We start from the raw sequence: 21552 nt of genomic DNA, 5'->3' as shown, positions 1-21552 counted from the left end.
AAAATAAAGTCAACCACTGTTTCCACTGTTTCCCCATCTATCTGCCATGAAGTGATGGGACCAGATGCCATGATCTTAGTTTTCTGAATGCTGAGCTTTAAGCCAACTGTTTCACTCTCTTCTTTCACTCTCATCAAGAGGCTCTTTAGTTCTTCTTCACTTTCTGCCATAAGGGTGGTATCATCTGCATATCTGAGGTTATTGATTTTTCTCCTGGCACTCTTGATTCCAGCCTGTGCTTCATCCAGCCCAGTGTTTCTCATGATGTACTCTGCATATAAGTTAAATAAGCAGGGTGACAATATACAGCCTTGACATACTCCTTTCCCTGTTTGGAACCAGTCTGTTGTTCCATGTCCAGTTCTAACTGTTGCTTCCTGACATGCATACAGGTTTCTCAAGAGCAGGTCAGGTGGTCTGGTATTCCCATCTCTTTCAGAATTTTCCACACTTTATTGCGAACCACATAGTCAATGGCTTTGGAATAGTCAATAAAGCATAATAGATGTTTTTCTGGAACTCTCTTGCTTTTTCAATGATCCAATGGATGTTGGCAATTTGATCTCTGGTTCCTTTGCCTTTTCTAAAACCAGCTTGAACATCTGGAAGTTCATGGTTCACGTATTGCTGAAGCCTGGCTTGGAGAATTTTGAGCATTACTTTGCTAGCATATGAGATGAGTGCAGTTGTGCAGTGGTTTGAACATTCTTTGGCATTGCCTTTCTTTGGGATTGCAATGAAAGCTGACTTTTTCCAGTCCTGTGGCCACTGCTGAGTTTTCCAAATTTGCTGGCATGTTGAGTGCAGCACTTTCACAGCATCATATTTTAAAATTTGAAATAGCTCAACTGGAATTCCATCACCTACACTAGCTTTGTTCATACTGATGCTTCCTTAGGCCCACTTGACTTCACATTCCAGGATGTCTGGCTCTAGGTGAGTGATCACACCATCGTGATTATCTGGGTCGTGAAGATCTTTTTTGTATAGTTCTTCTGTGTATTCTTGCCACCTCTTAATATCTTCTGCTTCTGTTAGGTCCATACCATTTCTGTCCTTTATCGAGCCCATCTTTGCATGAAATGTTCCCTTGGTACCTCTAATTTTCTTGAAGAGATCGCTAGTCTTTCCTGTTCTATTGTTTTCCTCTATTTCTTTTCATTGATCACTGAGGAAGGCTTTCTTATCTCTACTTGCTATTCTTTGGAACACTGCATTCAAATGGATACATCTTTTCTTTTCTCCTTTGCTTTTCACTTCTCTTCTATTCACAGTTATTCATAAGGCCTCCTCAGACAGCCATTTTGCTTTCTTGCATTTCTTTTTCTTGGGGATAGTCTTGATGCCTGTCTCCTGTACAGTGTCAGAAACTTCCGTCCATAGTTCTTCAGGCACTCTGTCTATCAGATTTAGTCTCTTGAATCTATTTCTCACTTCCACTGTATAATTGTAAGGGATTTGATATAGGTCACGTCTGAATGGTTTTCCCTACTGTCTTCAATTTAAGTCTGAATTTGGCAATAAAGGGTTCATGATCTGAGCCGCAGTCAGCTCCTGGTCTTGTTTTTGCTGACTGTATAGAGCTTCTCCATCTTTGGCTGCAAAGAATATAATCAATCCGATTTTGGTATTGGCCATCTGGTGACGTCCATGTGTAGAGTCTTCTCTTGTGTTGTTGGAAGAGGGTGTTTGCTATTCCCAGTGCATTCTCTTGGCAAAACTCTATTAGTCTTTGCCCTGCTTCATTCTGTACTCCAAGGCCAAATTTGCCTGTTACTCCAGGTGTTTCTTGACTTCCTACTTTTGCATTCTAGTCCCCTATAATGAAAAGGACATCTTTTTTGGGTGTTAGTTCTAGAATATATTGTAGGTCTTCATAGAACCATTGAACTTCAGCTTCTTCAGCATTATTGGTCAGGGCCTAGACTTGGGTTACTGTGATATTGAATGGTTTGCCTTGGAAAAAGACAGAGATCATTCTGTCATTTTTGAGATTGCATCCAAGTACTGCATTTCAGACTCTTTTGTTGACCATGATGGCTACTCCATTTCTTCTAAGGGATTCCTGCCCACAGTAGTAGATATAATGGTCCTCTGAGTTAAATTCACCCATTCCAGTCAATTTAAGGGACTAGATCTGATAGAGTTCCTGATGAACTATGGACATAGGTTCATGACATTGTACAGGAGAAAGGGATCAAGACCATCCTCAAGAAAAAGAAATGCAAAAAAGCAAAATGGCTGTCTGAGGAGGCCTTATAAATAGCTGTGAAAAGAAGAGAAGTGAAAAGCAAAGGAGAAAAGGAAATATGTACCCATTTGAATGCAGAGTTCTAAGGCATAGCAAGGAGAGATAAGAAAGCCTTCCTCAGTGATCAGTGCAAAGAAATAGAGGAAAACAATAGAATGGGAAAGATTAGAGATCTCTTCAAGAAAATTAGAGCTACCAAGGGAACATTTCATGCAAAGATGGGCTCAATAAAGGACAGAAATGGTAGGGACCTCACAGAAGCAGAAGATATTAAGAAGAGGTGGCAAGAATACAAGAAGAACTGTACAAAAAGGATCTTCACGACCCAGATAATCACAATGGTGTGATCACTCACCTAGAGCCAGACATCCTGGAATGTGAAGTCAAGTGTGCCTTAGGAAGTATCACTACAAACAAAGCTAGTGTAGGTGATGGAATTCCAGTTGACCTATTTCAAATCCTAAAGATGATGCTGTGCAAGTGCTGCACTCAATATGCCAGCAAATTTGGAAAACTCAGCAGTGGCCCCAGGACTGGAAAAAGTCAGCTTTCATTGCAATCCCAAAGAAAGGCAATGCCAAAGAATGTTCAAACTACAGCACAATTGCACTCATTTCACATGCTAGTAAAGTAATGCTCAAAATTCTCCAAGCCAGGCTTCAGCAATACGTGAACTGTGAACTTCCAGACGTTCAAGCTGGTTTCGAAAAGACAGAAGAACCAGAGATCAAATTGCCAACATTCGCTGGATCATTTGAAAAGCAAGAGAGTTACAGAAAAACATCTATTTCTGCTTTATTGACTATGCCAAAGCCATTGAGTGTGTGAATCACAATAAACTGGAAAATTCTGAAAGAGATGGGAATGCCAGATCACCTGACCTGCCTCTTGAAAAACCTGTATGCATGTCAGGAAGCAACAGTTAGAACTGGACATAGGAGAACAGACCGGTTCCAGATAGGAAAAGGAGTCCGTCAAGGCTGTATTTGTCACCCCGCTTATTTAACTTATATGCAGAGTACATCATGAGAAACGCTGGGCTGGAAGAAACACAAGCTGGAATCAAGATTGCCGGGAGAAATATCAATAACCTCAGATATGCAGATGACACTACCCTTACGGCAGAAAGTGAAGAACAACTAAAGAGCCTCCTGATGAAAGTGAAAGAGGAGAGTGAAACAGTTGGCTTAAAGCTCAACATTCAGAAAACTAAGATCATAGCATCCGGACCCATCACTTCATGGCAAATAGATGGGGAAACAATGACAGACTTTATTTTTTGGGGCTCCAAAATCACTGCAGATGGTGATGGCAGCCATGAAATTAAAAGACGCTTACTCCTTGGAAGTAAAGTTATGACCAAACTAGACAGCATATTAAAAAGCAGAGACATTAGTTTGTCTAAAAGGGTCCATCTAGTCAAGGCTATGATTTTTCCAGTGGTCATATATGGATGTGAGAATTGGACTATAAAGAGGGCTGAGCACAGAAGAATTGATGCTTTTGAACTCTCAAGACTCTTGAGAGTCCCTTGGACTGCAAGGAGATCCAACCGGTCCATCCTAAGGGAAATCGGTCCTGGGTGTTCATTGGAAGCACTGATATTAAAGCTGAAACTCCAGTATTTTCACCACCAGATGCGAAGAGCTGACTCATTTGAAAAGACCCCGATTTGGGGAAAGATTGCACGCAGGAAGAGAAGGGGACGACAAAGGATAAGATAGTTAGATGGCATCACCGACTCAACAGACATGAGTTTGGGTAAACTCCGGGAGTTGGTGATGGACAGGGAGGCCTGGTGTGCTGCAGTCCATGAAGTCACAAAGAGTCGGACACGACTGAGTGACCGAACTGAACTGAACTGAACTGAACCTCTGCAGGAGACACCTAAACACAAATCTGTCTCAGTTTCTGTGTGGTCCCTGGGTCCTGGTGCGCACAAGGTTTGTTTGAGCCCTCTGAGCTTTTTTGGCTGGAATGGGGTTTGATTCTAAATCCAAATTCGTCCCTCCTACTGTCTTTCTGGGGTTTCTTTGCCCTTGGACGTGGGGTATCTCCTCAAAGTCCCCCCAGCACCATGCCGCTTAAGTCCTCATTTTGCCCCAAATAAAACTTAATCACAACTCTCAGGTTGTGCATCATTTTAGTCCACAGCATCTTCCTACCCTCGAAGCCACACTAGGTAACAGAGGTGGAAAACCCCAAGCTCTATGTGTTGGAAGCTTATTGTACGGAGGACTCTCTCCGGTCACAAAGCAGGCGAGAGATAAAACGGAATCAAACATGCTCTTCCTCTTCTGTCGGTTCAGAGGGACGGGAAAGAGGTGGTGTCTTGGTGCAGCAGGTGGCGGCTCTGATGGGCACATAACCGGCCCGATGGGGACAGAAGGACGGAGCGAGTGATGCTGTGGGGCTTGGGATGGGCTCCCGGGGTGAGAGAGGAGCCGGGCCTGAGGGCGGGGTGAGGTCCGTGGGGGCTGGAGGAGGAACCACCCAGGCAGAGTCACTGGTGGGAAAGGGCTCCCGGGAGGTACACTCAGGAGCGGGCAGAGGGTGTGAGCCGGGAGCGGCCACGGTGAGGCAGGCAGGGCTGGAAGGATTGGGCAGGGCTGGACTGGAAAGAACCTGCAGGCCATTCTGAGGAACTGGGGTTTTATCTGTCAATCAAGAGGAGAGTGAAAAAGTTGGCTTATAGCTCAACATTCAGAAACCTAAGATCATGGCATTCGGTCCATGTCAGATGGTTGGGTGGTGGCATCACTGACTCTATGAACATGAATTTGAGCAGGCTCTGGTCATTGGTGATGGACAGGGAGGCCTGGCGTGCTGCAGTCCATGGGGTCACAAAGAGTTGGACATGACTGAGCGGCTGAACTGAACTGAACAAGGGGTTTCTTCTGTTAAGGAATCCTTCAAACGGAAAAAGGAGGTAAAACTTCTGGCCAACCACCACAGGACTTGGGGATTTAAATGTGGCTTTTCTCTGCGGAGAACTGAACTCTGTATCTGCGGAACTCTGTTCAGGATGCTCGTGCAGACAGCAACCTGGAGGCGAGCCAGCAGCATCGGGGGCTCTGCGGTTCTTGGCTCAGACTCACCTGATTCCTCAGCCAGGCCTCCCCTGGGTAGAGCTGGGTCACACCTGCCCTGCCCCCGGAGTGCAGCTCTGAGGCTCAGAGAGCTGAGTGTGCGTGGTTCCGGCTCAGAGCCGCGCTGGCAGCTGGTGCCCACGGAAAGGGGCTCTAGTCCACAGGGGTCTGTTGCCCAGTAACTGGTTCTGGGCCCGGGCAGCTAGGACTGGCTGCTTGTGAGTAAACAGGTGTCTTGGTTTCCAATAACCGGTCACCACAAACTCAGGGTGAATGTGTCCTGGAACCTCGCCGTATGCACAACATTAACATGCGATCAGTATCTTGTATGTAATTCATATGTAATATAATTAACAACAGCAATTAGTGTCAGGGTGTGTGCATGTTCGTCTGAGATGCATGCAGGGATCCCAACTGGGGTTCCCCAGGGTCCTGGTTCTGCTCATGGAGCAGGTAATCTCTGGCTGGGGTGGGGTTGGGGGTGGGGGAGGGGTACAGGAATCACCTAAACTCTCATTGTGACAAAGTCTCTGCTGGGTCTGGAAAATTCTATGAAATTGCTGGTAAACCATTTTCACTTTTATTTCTATATCTGTTCTTTTCTGTATTCCCCAGGCCAGGTTAGATTCAGTCCCAAAGAGATTTTTTTCTGTCTCCCTCTATTATCCTGATTTATGCCCTCCTGGCCTCAATGAGTCTGTGACACCATGTTCAGCGGTGGGCATTGTCCCCCCTTGAAGACAAGTAGCACCCCTGGAGGTATTTTTGTTGTCATCATGGAGGGAGGCGCAGCTGGCCTCTAGTGGAAGGTGCAGAGGCAGCCACATCAGGAATGGTCATCTGACCCCATATGTCAGCGGTGCGGCCTTGGAGAAATGCTAGCTGGACCCATCCTCAGCCCCCTTTCACGCCGGAACCCACCACGTGCTGTCCTTCCTTCCCCTGGTTCCTGGGCGGGTCAGCGACACCCGCTCCACGCCCCCAAACCCCCAGCAGGACCTCTTGCCGTCGTCTGAATTACACTGCTGTGGCCTCAGTTCTGAGTCAGGGAAGCTTCACCCCTATCATTCGAATTGCTTAAGTGTCTCTTTAGGTCCAAGCTGGTCCTGCTATTTTGAGTTGACAATCTTCCTTACGGAAGGATGTGGCAGTCATGGAGGAAACAGGTTTAGAGGGAGAAAGGCCTTCAAGTTCCGGAAACCTTTGCAGAACAGGGCCATGCTCAGCATTGCTCTTTGTAGGCTGCTGAGAATTGGCCTCTGAGTGCCCGCAGGCAGAGCTGCAGGCGCCGTCTTTTGCTAACAATACCCATACAGGACTCACTGGACTGAGAGTTAGGAGGCCAAGAGGGACTGAGCATGTTGGTGGTGGGAGATGGTGCTCTGACGGGTTCCCCAGGCCTGTCGGGGTGCGCTGGCCGGAAACCAACTCTGCTTCTTCTCTAGAGCTGAGAGTCAGGTCGTCAAATAAAGACTTTGAAAAATACGGAAACCTTCTCCCTCCTGGACAGTGTGGGAAAACTTCTGAAAATGCTTGATTCTAGGGGCCTTGTTTTTCTTTTTTTTGGCAGGATCCTTCAGATTCAACCAGACAGGGAAATATTTTTCAGATACAATGCTACTTTCTTAAAAATAATCACATAGGGAAGATTTAGTTGAAAAAGATAACATTTCAAAATCTTTTGAGTTTTAATTGATTGTTAGAAGGATTTCATGTCCCCTATGTATCTTTTTGGGGCTTCTCTGGTGGCTCAGACGGTAAAGAAGTAGCCTGTGATGGCAGATACCCAGGTTCGATCCCTAGGTCAGGAAGATCCCCTCCAGAGGGGAAAGGCTACCCACTCCAGCATTCTGCCCTGCAGAATTCCATCATGAACCATACAGTCCATGGGGTCGCAGAGTCGGACACGACTGAGCGACTTTCACTTTCACTCTGGCGTGGCCTCGGCTTCTGTCCTCAGCTAGGACTCTTTGACACACAGGCACAGCTGGGCCGGTGAAGCCCACACGTGGCTCCCAGCACCTACGTCCCATAACCTGCTCTGTCCCTACTTGTCTCCTGGCCACCTTCACCGAATGCTCCTCAAGCACCGTGAGTCCTCTTTGCCAGGAGATGCGGGTTTGATCCCTGGGTCAGGAAGTTCCCCTGGAGCAGGAAATGAAAATCCTAAGGGCGGATTATCCATCCATGGTGGGCTACAGTCCATGGGGTCGAAAGGAGTCAGGCAGGACTGAGGGCTAAGCACAGCAGTGCACCTTTGACCCTGACCCTCCCCCTCCCCAGGAGGCTCTCTTTCACTTAATCACATCACGATGAGTACAGTGACCTGAGTTAGACTAGTAAGTGGCACCTGCATCTCCACTCCTTTCCTGGCCCCTTGCCCCCAGTCCGCCTGGTGCTCACATCCTGTGATGCCCACCTTCTCGTCAGCTCTGGGCAGCACCCCGTCACTGCTGCACTGCCCAGGTTCAGGCCCGCCTGGCTGTGCCCTGTACCCAGAGCCGAGTCCTAAGGGCCCCTGCTGCCTCTGCCCCTGCACCCAGTCCATCCTGAGGGCCGGTGCTGGAGTCAGAACGGAAACGGGAAGGAGGGAGGCAGGGAAACGGATGAGAGAAGGACTCAGGTTTCTCTCCCAGTTTGATCTTACAATGGTTCCCCAGGTTGTTGTTCAGTCTCTCGGTCGTGTCTGACCCTCTGGACCCCGTGGACTGCAGCACGCCAGGCTTCCCCGTCCATCATCATCTCCCAGAGCTTGCTCAGACTCATGTCCATTGAGTCATCCAACCATCGCATCCTCTGTCGTCCCCTTCTCCTCCTGCCTGCAATCTTTCCCAGCATCAGGGTCTTTTCTAAGGAGTCAGTTCTTCCCATCAGGTGACTAAAGTATTAGAGCTTCAGCTTCAGCCTCAGTCCTTCCAGTGACTATTCAGGACTGATTTCCTTTAGGATTGTCTGGTTTGATTGCTTTGCAGTTCAAGGGACTCTCAAGAGTCTTTTCCAACACCACAGCCCATGACTGACAGATAAAACCCCAATTCCTCAGAATGGCCTGCAGGTTCTTTCCAGTCCAGCCCTGCCCAATCCTTCCAGCCCTGCCTGCCTCACCGTGGCCGCTCCCGGCCCACACCCTCTGCCCGCTCCTGAGTGTACCTCCCGGGAGCCCTTTCCCACCAGTGACTCCACCTGGGTGGTTCCTCCTCCAGCCTCCCCGGACCTCACCCCGCCCTCAGGCCCGGCTCCTCTGTCACCCCGGGAGCCCATCCCAAGCCCCACAGCATCACTCGCTCCGTCCTTCTGTCCCCATCGGGCCGGTTATGTGCCCATCAGAGCCGCCACCTGCTGCACCAAGACACCACCTCTTTCCCGTCCCTCTGAACCAACAGAAGAGGAAGAGGATGTTTAATTCCGTTTTATCTCTCGCCTGCTTTGTGACCGGAGAGAGTCCTCCGTACAATAAGCTTCCAACACACAGAGCTTGGGGTTTTCCTCCTCTGCTACCTAGTGGGGCTTCCAGGGTAGGAAGATGCTGTTGTTCCAAGTGCAGTTCTGTTGCCCCGCCCGCCAGCACTGCCGGTTCGCCCATCTGCTCGGCCCCGCCCTCCGGCCCGCCCCGCCCCGCCCCTCCGGCCAGGGTATTTGGGCCCCTGAGCCGGAGTCCCTGCCCAGCCCACTCCTACCACTCTGGGTACGTGTGGGGGCAGTGGGGCTGCGGGATCGGCTTGCGTGAGGCTGAAGGCGGGCGGGCCGGGCGGGGGCACGCGCCGGGCTGGGTTTCCTTTTGGACCCAGTGCCTGTGGCGGACATCACGACGCTGTGAGCGTGGATCCCGGACCCCAGCGCCGGCTCGGGGGTCCTGTGAAATGTGTATGCTTCTTACTGGCCTGTGCACTGAATGGGAAAGAGCTGTCCCTTAATGTAACAGTCTCACTAGATTGTTTATACTTTTCTTTGGTATCTGCAATGTCTTTATGATAAACTGCTTAACTTTGGTCAGTTTTTTTTTCTGTTTTAGGATTAAGAGTTCATTAATCTTTTTTGATTGACTGGTAAGGATTTTTATGTTACTACAAAGTGATCATGAAAGTCAGTATGATTATGTGACAGGTTATCTTCAAATTCAGGGCTCAGGACAAATCAGAAGGATCTTAGTAAATGTACTCAGTGTTTGGACATTTATTTCACAGTTAAAGGCGGAACCAGGTAATAAGCGAGGAAGTGGTTTTCAAACATGAAAGTATTGTCTCACTCTGCTCACAGAAACAGTGTGTAGATTTGTGACCATGTGTTTAGCTCCTGTCTCTCATGTTGTTGTTCAGTCGCGCAGTCGTGACCGACTCTTTGCAACCCCACGGACTGCAGCCCACCAGGCCTCCCTGTCCATCACCCACTCCCAGAGTCCACCCAAACTCATGTCCATTGAGTCGGTGATGCCATCCAACCATCGCATCCTCTGTCGTCCCCATCTCCCACCTTCAATCTTTACCAGCATCAGGGTCTTTTCAAATGAGTCAGCTCTTCTCTTCAGGTGGCCAAAGTATTGGAGTTTCAGCTTCAGCATCAGTCCTTCCAATGTATATTCAGCACTGATTTCCTTTACAAAGGACTGACTGGATCTCCTTGCAGTCCAAGGAACTCTCAGGAGTCTTCTCCAACACCACAGTTCAAAAGCATTAATTCTTTGGCGCTCAGCTTTCTTTATAGTTCAACTTTCATATCCATACATGTCTACTGCAAAATCCATAGCATTGATTAGAAGGACATTTGTTGGCGAAGTAATGTCTTTGCTTTTTAATATGCTGTGTAGGTTGATCATAACTTTTCTTCCACAGAGCAAGTGTCTTTTAATTTCATGGCTGCAGTCACCATCTGCAGTGATTTTGGAACCCAAAAAACTAAAGTCAGCCACTGTTTCCACTGTTTCCCCATCGATTTGCCATGAAGTGATGGGAAAAGCAGAGACATTACTTTGCCAACAAAGGTCCGTCTAGTCAAGGCTATGGTTTTTCCAGTGGTCAAGTATGGATGTGAGAGTTGGACAGTGAAGAAAGCTGAGCGCCAAAGAATTGATGCTTTTGAACTGTGGTATTGGAGAAGACTCTTGAGAGTCCCTTGAACTGCAAGGAGATCCAACCAGTCCATCCTAAAGGAGATCAGTCCTGGTTGTTCATCAGAAGGACTGATGTTGAAGCTGAAGCTCCAATATTTTGGCCACCTCATGCGAAGAGTTGACTCACTGGAAAAGACCCGAACAAGGATTGGGGGCAGGAGGAGAATGGGACGACAGAGGATGAGACGGTTGGATGGCATCACCGACTCGATGGACATGGGTTTGGGTAAACTCCGGGAGTCGGTGATGGACAGGGAGGCCTGGCGTGCTGTGATTCATGGGTCACAAAGAGTCGGACATGACTGAGCAACTGAACTGAATTGACCTGATGGGACCTGATGCCATGATCTTAGTTTTCTGAATATTGAACTTTAAGCCAACTGTTTCACTCTCCTCTTTCCCTTTTATCAAGAGGCTTTTTAGTTCCTCTTCACTTTCTGCGATAATGGTGGTGTCATCTGCACATCTGAGGTTATTGATATTTCTCCTAGCAATCTTGATTCCAGCTTGTGCTTCTTCTAGCCCAGCGTTTCTCATGATGTACTCTGCTTGTAAGTTAAATAAGCAGGGTGACAATATACAGCCTTGACGTACTCCTTTCCCTATTTGGAACCAGTGTGTTGTTCCATGTCCAGTTCTAACTGTTGCTTCCTGACATGCATACGGATTTGTCAAGAGGCAGGTCAGGTGGTCCGGTATTCCCATCTCTTTCAGAATTTTCCACAGTTTATTGTAATCCACACAGTCAAAGGCTTTGGCATAGTCAATAAAACAGAAATAGATGTTTTCCTGTAAGCCTCTTGCTTTTTTGATGATCCAATGGATGTTGGCAGTTTGATCTCTGGTTCCTCTGTCTTTTCTAAATCCAGCTTGAACATCTAGAGGTTCACGATTCAGGTACTGTTGAAGCCCGGCTTGAAGAATTTTGAGCCTTAATTGGCAAGTGTGTGAGATGAGTGCAATTGTGTGGTAGTTTGAGCATTCTTTGGCATTGCCTTTATTTGGGATTGGAATGAAAGCTGACCTTCTCCTGTCCTGTGGCCACAGCCGAGTTTTCCAAATTTGCTGACATATTCAGTGCAGCTTTTCACTTCTCTTCTATTCACAGTTATTTGTAAGGCCTCCTCAGACAGCCATTTTGCTTTTTTGCATTTCTTTTTCTTGTGGATGGTCTTGATCCCTGTCTCCTGTACAGTGTCAGAAACCTCCATCCATAGTTCTTCAGGCACTCTGTCTATCAGATCAAGTCCCTTGAATCCATTTCTCACTTCCACTGTATAATCGTAAAGGATTTGACGTAAGTCATAACTGAACGATCTAGTGGTCTCCCTACGTTCTTCAATTTAAGTCTGAATTTGGCAATAACGAGTTCCTGATCTGAGCCACAGTCAGCTCCCGGTCTAGTTTTTCCTGACTGTATAATAGAGCTTCTCCATCTTTGGCTGCAAAGAATACAATCAATCTGATCTCGGTGTTGACCATCTGGTGATGTGCATGTGTAGAGTCTTCTCTTGTGTTGTTGGAAGAGGGTGTTTGCTGTGACCAGTGTGTTTTCTTGGCAAAATACTATTAGCCTTTGCCCTGCTTCATACTGAAAGGAGGGGATTACAGATCCCGTGGGACCACCCAGCCCCTACCCTTACTGCCGCCAGACCAGGGGGATCCTCCATTTGCTGGTTCCTTAGCTAAAAAAACAAAACTCCTCACCGCTAGATCACTCACATCCTGCCATGTAAACAATTTCCCACCTTGTTTTGTGTTTTTTCCTTAATATAACGAACATCCCAGAATTGTCAGGCATTTGTGGAAAGCCTGTGTATGAGAGAGATCCAAATATTATAACCACCAACCACAGCAACAAAAACCCCAGGAGAAGAGAGACGATTCAAGGAGCAGAAGACCCCCAGCAGACTGTGACTGACATTCTCCAGGGAACGGGAGCGGAGGGCAGGACAGCACAGCAGAGGGCACGGAGTCTTTAGCAATCAGGGATAGAATGGCTGAGGGTGGAGAAAAGCAGTAGAAAAATTGGAAGAGAAAGTCAACTGTGTCTTCCAGAAAATGGAGCAAACATCTCGGAGATGGAAAATGCAGGAGAGGGAGGCAGATGAGAGCACAGCTGTCTGTCCGCAGCGGGCAGCCATGCTTCCCAAGGGCCCTGCAGATGACAGCTTCTGGGCGCGCCAGTAAGAGGTGCAGAAAAGAACAGTCAGTCCACAGGGGTGACAAGGGCCTTGTTCCCAGAGGGGAAGGGGAAGTTTCTTGAGTTGCCCGGTTAAAGAAGGCAGGGGTTAGTCCCTGATGGAGTCTGACTCCTTGCGAGCCCATGGACTGTACCCTGCAGGGCTCCTCTGTCATGGACACAGAATTCTCTGGGCAAGAATACTGGGGGGCGTTGCCATTTCCTTCTCCAGCATATCTTCCCAACCCAGGGATCGAACCCGGGTCTCCCGTGTTCCAGGCATATTCTTTACGGTCTGAGCCATCAGGGAATCCAGGTTGAAAGGGCCCACCAAGTGCACGGCCAAATGAATAAAGCCGGCCCATCTGGGGACAGACACAGCTGTCTGACACGGAGAATGTCAGGGGTGGGGTCGGAGGTCATGCGCTTCTGCCTACTGGGGAGGGGAGGCGGGCCGGGACTGGGGTGGCTGTGTCCTCGGCCTTCAGGCTGGGAAGCCACAAAGCAGCCCCTCTAAGGTCCAGTCCAGAGGCCCAGTGACCTAGGGACCCCTCCGGATGCTGCCAAACCGTCCGTCGCATGGGAGGCTGGAATAAAGACGTGTCCAGTCATGCTGGAAGTCAGGATGTGCGGGTTCTGTCTAGAACATCCTTGGACCGTTCATTCCCCAAAGGAGGGAGGAAACCGCGAAGGGGGAGCCCGGGGGCCGAGCGCAGGAAAGGGCGGGATCTGTGCGCAGGAGCCGCGATGACCTGGGGGGGGGGGGCCTCTCGCCCCGGAAGAGGAGGGGCAGCCCCGCCGGCGCCTCGGAGCGCTCCTGCGTGTGAGGCAGGTGGGGGCAGCGGGTGAAAGCTTTGCGTGGCGACCCCGCCTCCAGGCCACGTGTGAGCAGCTTGGAGGGAGACTTCTGCCCAGCTTGGCCTCAGCAGCACCAAGACGCTCCCGCTCCTTGCGGACTCGAGGACTCAGTTTGTGCTTTACAGCTTTTCCATTAAAAGGGACCGAGAGAGGGCCTTCCCTGGCGGTCCAGTGGTTCGGGTTCTGCGCCTTCACTGGCGAGGGCCCGGGTTCAGTCCCTCGCGGAGGGTTAAGGTCTCCCCCAAAGGAAAAAGAGAAACCAAGAGAGGGGCTGATACTTGGTGTCTTGGGACTTGGAAAAGCATTCTAAATGGATGTAAAGCTTTGTTGTTGCTGGGAAGGGAGGGTGTTGGAGATCAGCGTCCCAGGATGTTTGCCAAAAGTAATTTAAGGAGACCCCCACTAGCCTAGTTACGACAAGTTGAGCGCCAAGAAGAATACAGATGTAAATTGGTACTCCTGGTGAAATATCTAATTTAATTATCTGTCTGCATTAATCTCTCAGTCAGGTCTGACTCTTTGATCCCATGGCCTGTAGCCCGCCAGGCCCCTCTGTCCATGGGATTCTCCAGAAGAACACTGAGTGGGCAGCCTATCCCTTCTCCAGGGGATCTTGCCCACCCAGGGATCGAACCTGGGTCTCCTGCATTGCAGGAGGATTCTTTACCATCTGAGCCACCAGGGAAGTCCAATTTAATTATCTGTCTAAGCTAATTGAAATGTCTCGTTTGTAAGAAATTGTGAGACTGTTAATAAGCTCAGGATGAGGCAAACAAGATGAGCTCTAAAAAAGCACATGAAGATTTCAGTCCTCTTTCAGGAAATGCTGTCTGAGACCCCTCTGTGGTTGCTGCGTAGAAGTGTTTCCTCCAGGTTCCGAGGCTCAGAAGCACAGTAGTTACACAAACCAGCCTAAAGGCCTGAGATTTAAACTAAGAGAATCACAGCCACTTTATACGATGGAACCCTGCATTATACAACCCAGACAGGGGAAACGCAATACTTCACTTTAAGGAAAGACATCGGTTTGCAAGGAACTGAAAATAGGTATTTGGTCGAGGCCTGGTAAAATCCCATTGAAGGGGGAACAGAAGCTCAGATACCCACCTCCTCCTTGGCTGTGCCTGGCGTTCAGGGTGAGCGAGGCTTGGGGGCAGCTGGGATGGCACAGTGCCCTGTGTGGTGAGGCTTAGCCCCTCAAAATTACTTTAACCCCAGAGAGTCATTGAAACAAGCCTTACTATCACTTTAGTGAAAGTGAAAGTCGCTCAGTCATGTCCGATTCTTTGAGACCCCATGCGCTATTTGGCCCTTGGAATTCTCCAGGCCAGAATACTGGGTGGGTAGCCTATCCCTTCTCCAGCAGATCTTCCCGACCCAGGAATGAAAGCAGGGTCTCCTACATTGTAGGCGCATTCTTTACCAACTGAACAACTAGGGAAGTCCATGGGTCTATTTTATCTTTGTTATATCTTCTTATACCTTTCCAAAAGTTGATAATGAGCTTTCCCGGTAGCTCAGTTGGTAAAGAATCTGCCTGCAATGCCGGAGACCCTGGTTCGATTCCTGGGTCAGGAAGATCCCCTTGAGAAGGGATAGATTACCCACTCCAGGATTCTTCGGCTTCCCTTGTGGCTCAGCTGGAAAAGAATCCATCTGCAATGGAGGAGACATGACTTCGATCTGAGGGTTGGGAAGATCTGCTGGAAAAGGGAAAGGCTACCCACTCCAGTATTCTGGCTTGGACAATTCCATGGACTGTGTAGTCCAAGGGGTCGAAAGAGTCGGACACAACTGAGGGACGTTCACTTTCACTTTCATGAATACCTTTGTGCTTGACTTAAGAACAGCTACACAAATACATTTCATACCCATTGGACTGTTTTGTGCACTTTGAAATGTATTTGAGGCTTCCCATGTGGCTCAGTGGTAAAGAATACACCTGCCAATGCAGGAAACTCAGGTTCAATCTCTGGGTCCAGAAGATCCCCTGGAGAGGGCGTGGCAATCCGCTCCAGTATTCCTGCTTGAAGAATCCCATGGACAGAGGAGCCTGGCGGGCTGTAGTGCACAGTGTCATAAAAGAGTCGGACACGGCTTAGTGCTTAAACAGCAACAACAATTCTTAATTCCACTGGAAATACGGGGCTACCACTTTATAGCATCATTTCCATAGTGTAAGAAGAAAATTCTATCTTACTTTGTGATTGGAAATGAATGGTTTTCGAACTTTTAAAGTCTCTGTTTTAAAAAGGATGTGTTTAGTTTGCTCTACACCCATCTCTCTCTCTCTCTCCTTTTTGGGGTGAGGGCGCTGCCATAGTGACGGAGGGGGGACTGCAGAGTCATGACCTGGTGCTCAGCTCTCACTCTGCTGCTTGGAGCCCAGCAGAACTAAGCTGCTTTTTAAATCAGCTCTTTCTGGAGCCCATTTGTCTCCACTCTTTTCCCAGCTTTAGGACCATCACCTTGATTCTGCGGCTCTGCAGCTCAGCCCTGACAGTTTGCTAATTATGCTCATTTGTGTAGTTTCTGATCACTTTCCTTTGCCTTGTTCCTGAGTTGAATCTGCAGGGCCTGAACTGTCAGAGCAATTCACACCAGCCCTGGGCACCAGGACCCTCCCGAGCTCCTGCCTGGGGAGCCGGGTGCTGCCTCTGCTGTTCTGTCCTCAGTGCCCTGGGGAGTGCAGGAGCGGCGCTTCCTGTTTGATTTCGGGACCTGTATCAGTGTGGGCTGTTCGCTTACCTCATGATGATGTATTTTCTGCCGTCAGCGTATCGGGAATAAACGTCTGGGCCTCACTGCTACATTCCTTCCTTTTCAGTTTAGCGATTTTACAGGGAGTGGGTATGCGCTCGCCGTTAATGACCATCAGCATCTGTTGTCACTGGAGAAAAAGAAACTATTATGGGACTGGCTATGGCCTTTAAAGACAAATGAACTTCTGCTGTTTTCTGTGTTAGTGTTAAGGTATTGGATATTAAGGGCTGCCCTGGTGGCTCAGTGGAAAGAATCCTTCTGCAATGCAGGAGCCTCGGGTTCAATCCCTGGGTTGGAAAGATCCCCTGGAGAAGGACATGCCAACCCACTCCAGTATTCTCGCCTAGAAAATCCATGGACAGAGGGGCCAGCTAGGCTGTAGTCCGTGGAGTCACAAAAGAGTCGAACATGACTTAGCTACTAACCAGCGAATTGGATATTAAAGATGGAAGAGAATGTGTGTGTGGGGAGTGTTTCCTCTCCTCTACGTTCTTCCTGGCTGGTCTAGTAATTAAATTCACATAAGACAAATCAATAGCAGAAAACCAACCCCACTGAATTTTGTGGGAACCTCGAAGATACAAGGCTCAAGAAGTGACAAGGCAGGTGCTTTGTGTGTGTGAAGATTGGACAGAACAAGGGGGTTTGGCTTGAGGAAGCAAGTTCCTGAAGTAGCAGGCTTGCTGGTTCTTGTACAGCCTTTTCGGACTTGCGTTCCCCTCTATGGCCGTCAAGATGTGTCTCTCCCTCCTGGTGCAGGGAGGGTATTTCCACGTGGAGATTTATTCTTCGCTTTCAGGGGGACAGAAGAAGGGCAGAGTATGCTTTCTGCACCAACTCTTTCTCAAGCCTCTTGAATTCAGAGCGATCAATGTGCTAAAGTGGAGTGTGTGGGGTGAGCTGCCCTGCACCCCGTCAGGAGCACAGATTACCTGGTGCGTCCCCGTCCTCCTGCGGGGAGCAGAAATCAGGGAGCTGACGCAGGGCCGGGAGCTGGCCTGCCAGCTTGCACTCGCTGCGGCTTCGGGCCTTTTCCTCGGGCTGAGCTGCTCTGTCTCCCCCAGGTCGGTATCTAGGACTGAAGCTGCTTTCTGTTGAAGAGCTGGGGATCTCTCAGCTGTCGTCCCTTCCCGCCACGCACAGAAAGGCCCTGAAGCCTCGCCCACCTCGCCCATCCCCACAGCGTCCTGTTCTGGACCAAACGCCCTCCGAGGCCGGGCCCTGGAGGTGGACGTGGGCACGTCCCAAGGCCCTTGTCCCGAGCAGGGTGAGCAGGGCCTGGGCCTGGGGCAGCAGGGGCCTGGGCACGGGGTCCTGGGTTCGGGCTCAGGCACAGGCGGAGGTCCCAGAAGAGGAGACCTGGGCGTCAGCGGGGCTTGTCTTTGAGGCTTTCATGCTTCTTTGTAGGTGATTTCACTTGTCTTTTATCTCAAGGCTTCAGGTCATGCTAAGTGGGGTCTTTCTCTTTACAAATGTTCAACTTGTGTAACTGTGTGTTTGCATGGATCGTTTTGAATGATTCTTGTTATAAAATCATACCTATAGGCCCCAAACACACCGAACAATCTAGAAATGGGAACAAAAGCCAACAGCTCCTTCCCGGCCCTCCCAGGCCGTGGCCCAGCACCCTCTCTCTATCAGCGCCGTCTCTCAGCCGCGTTCACTTGTCAGAAGCCACAGAGGGGTCTGAGCCCCCCGAGGAAACCAAGTTTTGTGTGTGTACCTGTTTGCCCGTCAAAGCAGAGTGTCAGTGCTAACAACAGTTAAGAGCAGAGTGAGACCATGGCCCTGGGGCCTGAATTTACATGACACTGATCTTAAATCCATCCTTTCAGACTCACCACCAAGGATTCGCTGTCAGAAGCAAACGGCACCTTTGCCTTGACCCTTCTGAAAAAGCTGGGTGAAGACAACTCGAAAAATGTGTTTATCTCGCCCCTAAGCATCTCCTCTGCCCTGGCCATGGTCTTCACGGGGGCCAAGGGCAACACCGCAGCCCAGATGTCCCAGGTATGTTCAGGAAGCCGGTTCTGGGCGGCGGCAGATGCTGTTTCTTTGGCCTGTGAGCCGGTGTCTGCGATCCGCCTCCCAAAGGCCTTGCTCGACAGACAGGCCTACTCCCCCGTCTGCCCCGTCCCTGGGCCTCCCGTGCCGTGTCTCTCTGGCGGGTGGCCTGGGTCTCCTGACATCGTAGCACCTGGCTTCCAGCAGGACAGGCTTGAACGAGCAAGCGTTCATTGAGCCTCTGCTGGGACCTGCTGCCCAAGGGCCTGCTGGCCAAGGCCCGTCCTGCCAAGACTCCCAGAGCCAGCCCCAGGCGGGCTGCACAGGGTGTGGACCTCAGCTCCTGGGCCGCAGTGGCGGCGGGGGTCTGACCTCTGGGCCCCTGGGGTCAAGCCCTCCGACAGGTGGGGGGCCCTTACCCCTCCAAGGGCCTGGGGTCAAGATGGTCTCCAGGTTCCGTCTTCATCTCTAAGGTTTAACAGAGTCCTGATCCCACCCATGAGCCTGGGCCTTGAGTTTGACCTTTGCCCTAAGGCCATCACTTTCAGGGTCCTCTGCCAGTGGGAGAGGCTGGGAGTGAGAAACATTTGCCCTCTCCACCCAGCAAGTCTTAGGACACAAATACGCGGGTGCTCATGCTCCGTCCTGTCCAACTCTTTGGGACCCCGTGGGCTGTAGCCCTCCAGGCTCCTCTGTCCATGGGATTCTCCAGGCAAGAATGCTTGAGTGGGTTGCCATGTCCTCCTCCGGGGATCTTCCCGACCCAGGGATCGAACCCGCGAGTCTTGAGTCTCCTACACTGGCAGGTGGATCCTTGACCCCTGCGCCACCCGGGAGATGCACGTGTTCCCTTTAAGTTCTGCCTGAAAAGGGCGCAGTCCCCTCTTGAGCTCATCACCGTTTCCCCTCCCGCTCTCCCGGGCTCTGAAGGGGCCGCCCTTTCTCTGGGCATCTCCTGTGCAGGTTCCGATTCCGGGGGGAGGGCCGGCCTTCCCGCCTGCAAGGGCATCTCTCCAGGGCTCCCGCCCGAGCTCCTCTCCTCCAGCAGTGCTGCCCCCCATCCCTCCGGCCTCGGCTAGCCACTGGGTGCGAAGCCCGCGCCAAGCTTTAGCTTCGTGTTACGGCAGAACTGGGCCCAGATGGCTGTCTGGACCTTCTCTCTGTGGCTCCCGAACAAACCGCCCACGACCGGGAATGGCCGGAACGGTGCCTGAGACGCCGGCCTGGCCACTCGGTGCCCGCTGGGCTCCTGTGGTCCAGGAGCGCCCCGATCCCTGCAAGGCCCTCTCCCCTGTGTGTCAGCTCTCCGGCATTGTCAGGAGGCCCCAGCAGGATGGCGGGGTGGTGCTGCCCCTGGAGGCTGGGGCAAGACAGCGAACGTGGAGTTGCTGGCCTTTACGAAGATCCGGGCCCGGAAGAGCTGCTTCTCCTGTGTCCCACTGGTCGGAGCCCGTCCAAAGGCCAGTCCAGACCCGAAGATGTGTTCTGTTTGGGCAGATACAGGAGGCCTGTCCGCCGGCCCCGTCTGCAGGCAGACCGTGAGACAGGGCACTGGGCGAGCCAAGGGGCATTTGTGTCCCGCCGTCGCTGTCGGCCCCCCTGCGGGAGGCAGGCTGGGGGCTTCCCAGAGGCATTGTGCCTTTATTTGGGTGCGTCTTGTTTTCAGCTGCAGTGAGGATCAGTGCGGTTCTTAGGATGGCTTCAGTGTTGTGTCCATTTCCTGTAGTCAGCGCGTACTGCAGTTGTGGGTTTTTATCTGTTTTTGGTTTCAGACACTTTCTCTAAGCAAGAGCAGTGGTGGAGGTGAAGATGTCCACCATGGTTTCCAGAACCTTCTCAGCGAAGTTAACAGGGCCGGCACACAGTACTTGCTCAGAATCGCCAACGGGCTTTTTGGAGAGAAGACTTTCGATTTCCTCTCGGTAAGTCATACTCCCGTTTTCCCGAGGCAGATAGAGGCCAAGGTCGTGTGGAGGCGGCAGCTGGGCCTTGTGGTGCAGCAGAGGCCTTGGGGGCTGAGACCACACGGTGGGCGGGGTGTGGGACCCCAGTCACGGCCTCACGCGCTTCCTGGAACCCTTCGGTCATTGCCTGTCAGAGGAGCCCTGTAACAGCATTGATCACATGTTCGTGAAGCTTCGATGAGATGATTGTCAGAGAACAAACAGGGATCATCCCACAGATGCCGATGAGCTGGCCAAAACAGAGAAGGGATCAAATAGAATATTTCTGATGTTGTTTTCACACGTGGGAAGTTTTTTGTGCATTGTGAGACTTGTTCAGTTTTTGTATACGTGCAAATATTTTCATTATCTTATTCCTATGTAGAATCTTTTTTAAAGTTTTTGTCTCTTTTACTCTGGTTCTGTTTAATTACAGTTGTTTCATTATTTGTAAAATTTTTTCATAAACAGCTCAAGTAATCCTTATTATTATAAATATGTTCTTATTATATAATAATATAATTCTTAGTCTTATTATATAACTGTGAAGACAAAGCCAGAGTCCTCCCAAAGTGTCTTCCACGCCCTGTCCCCGCACCCCCGGTGTAAGGGCTTGTCCCCTGTACATAGAGTAAGTCTTTGCCTCTCACTACATGTGTGTCTGTTGCTCGGTCGCTGAGCCGTGTCCGACTCTTTCTGACCCCGTGGGCTGCAGCAGGCCAGGCTCCTCTGTCCTCTACCGCGTCCCAGAGTTTGCTCAGACTCATGTCCACTGAGTTGGTGATGCCAGCCAGCCATCTCAGCCTCTGTCGCCCCCTTCTCCTTTGGCCTTCGGTCTTTGCCAGCATCAGGGTCTTCTCCGGTGAGTCCGCTCTTCGTACCCGGTGGTCCCAGGGTTGGAGCTTCAGCTTCAGGAACCCTGTGTGTCCGCCTCCCCCTTTCTCCCGGTGGGGGGCGGCGTCCTCAGCGGTGGGTGTGCCGAGACGCAGCTGCCAGCCCCCGGGTGGGCGTGGGGTGGGCCCGGCCCGGGCCGAGGGGCCGGGGCCCGTGTGTGTGGTTCTGTCCTGTGTGTGCTTGCCGCTGCAGATGGACGGTAGAGGGAAGGGACAGAGGGAGGCTCTCAGGTCGCAGTGAATTCTGCCTAATTCCCTCCCGGCGGTGCAGCCCCTCCCGTTGTCCTCAGGAAGGGCGGCGGGCGCGCACTTCACCCTTTGCTCATCCTTGCAGGTGCTGAGCCTTTAACATTCTGATTGCTCATGAGCCTGAGCAGCTTTTCATGTTGAGCAGACATTTGCATCTTTTCTGAACATTGCCTATTTATATGTCCTTTGTGTAGTTTTACTCTTGGGCTTTAT

The 21552-nt window shown here is 50.6% G+C and overlaps 1 protein-coding gene across 12 annotated transcripts in view; it reads left to right on the top strand.

The window, feature by feature from the left end:
- LOC145518582 (serpin B6-like) overlaps positions 1–21552 on the top strand; it is a 32464-nt gene that overhangs the window by 6428 nt on the left and 4484 nt on the right. For 2 of the 12 annotated variants that reach the window (XM_081523340.1, XM_081523336.1), the window contains exons 1-4: positions 13397–13597; positions 17315–17517; positions 18086–18260; positions 20027–20176. In XM_081523340.1, the coding sequence (XP_081379466.1) occupies positions 18213–18260; positions 20027–20176 (198 nt within the window). In that variant the 5' untranslated portion in view covers positions 13397–13597; positions 17315–17517; positions 18086–18212. Of the gene's footprint in view, positions 1–8978; positions 9026–13396; positions 13598–17314; positions 17518–18085; positions 18261–19811; positions 19904–20026; positions 20177–21552 lie in introns of those variants that run through there. The other 10 variants (XM_081523338.1, XM_081523332.1, XM_081523337.1 and 7 more) reach the window with 8 other exon arrangements.

Source organism: Giraffa tippelskirchi, chromosome 8 (genome assembly GCF_054371585.1).
Source record: "Giraffa tippelskirchi isolate mGirTip1 chromosome 8, T2T-mGirTip1v1.2.pri, whole genome shotgun sequence".
In the NCBI taxonomy this organism is placed as follows: domain Eukaryota; kingdom Metazoa; phylum Chordata; class Mammalia; order Artiodactyla; family Giraffidae; genus Giraffa; species Giraffa tippelskirchi.
The sequence above is the reverse complement of the archived record's forward strand: the minus strand, read 5'-3'. Positions and strand labels throughout refer to the sequence as shown.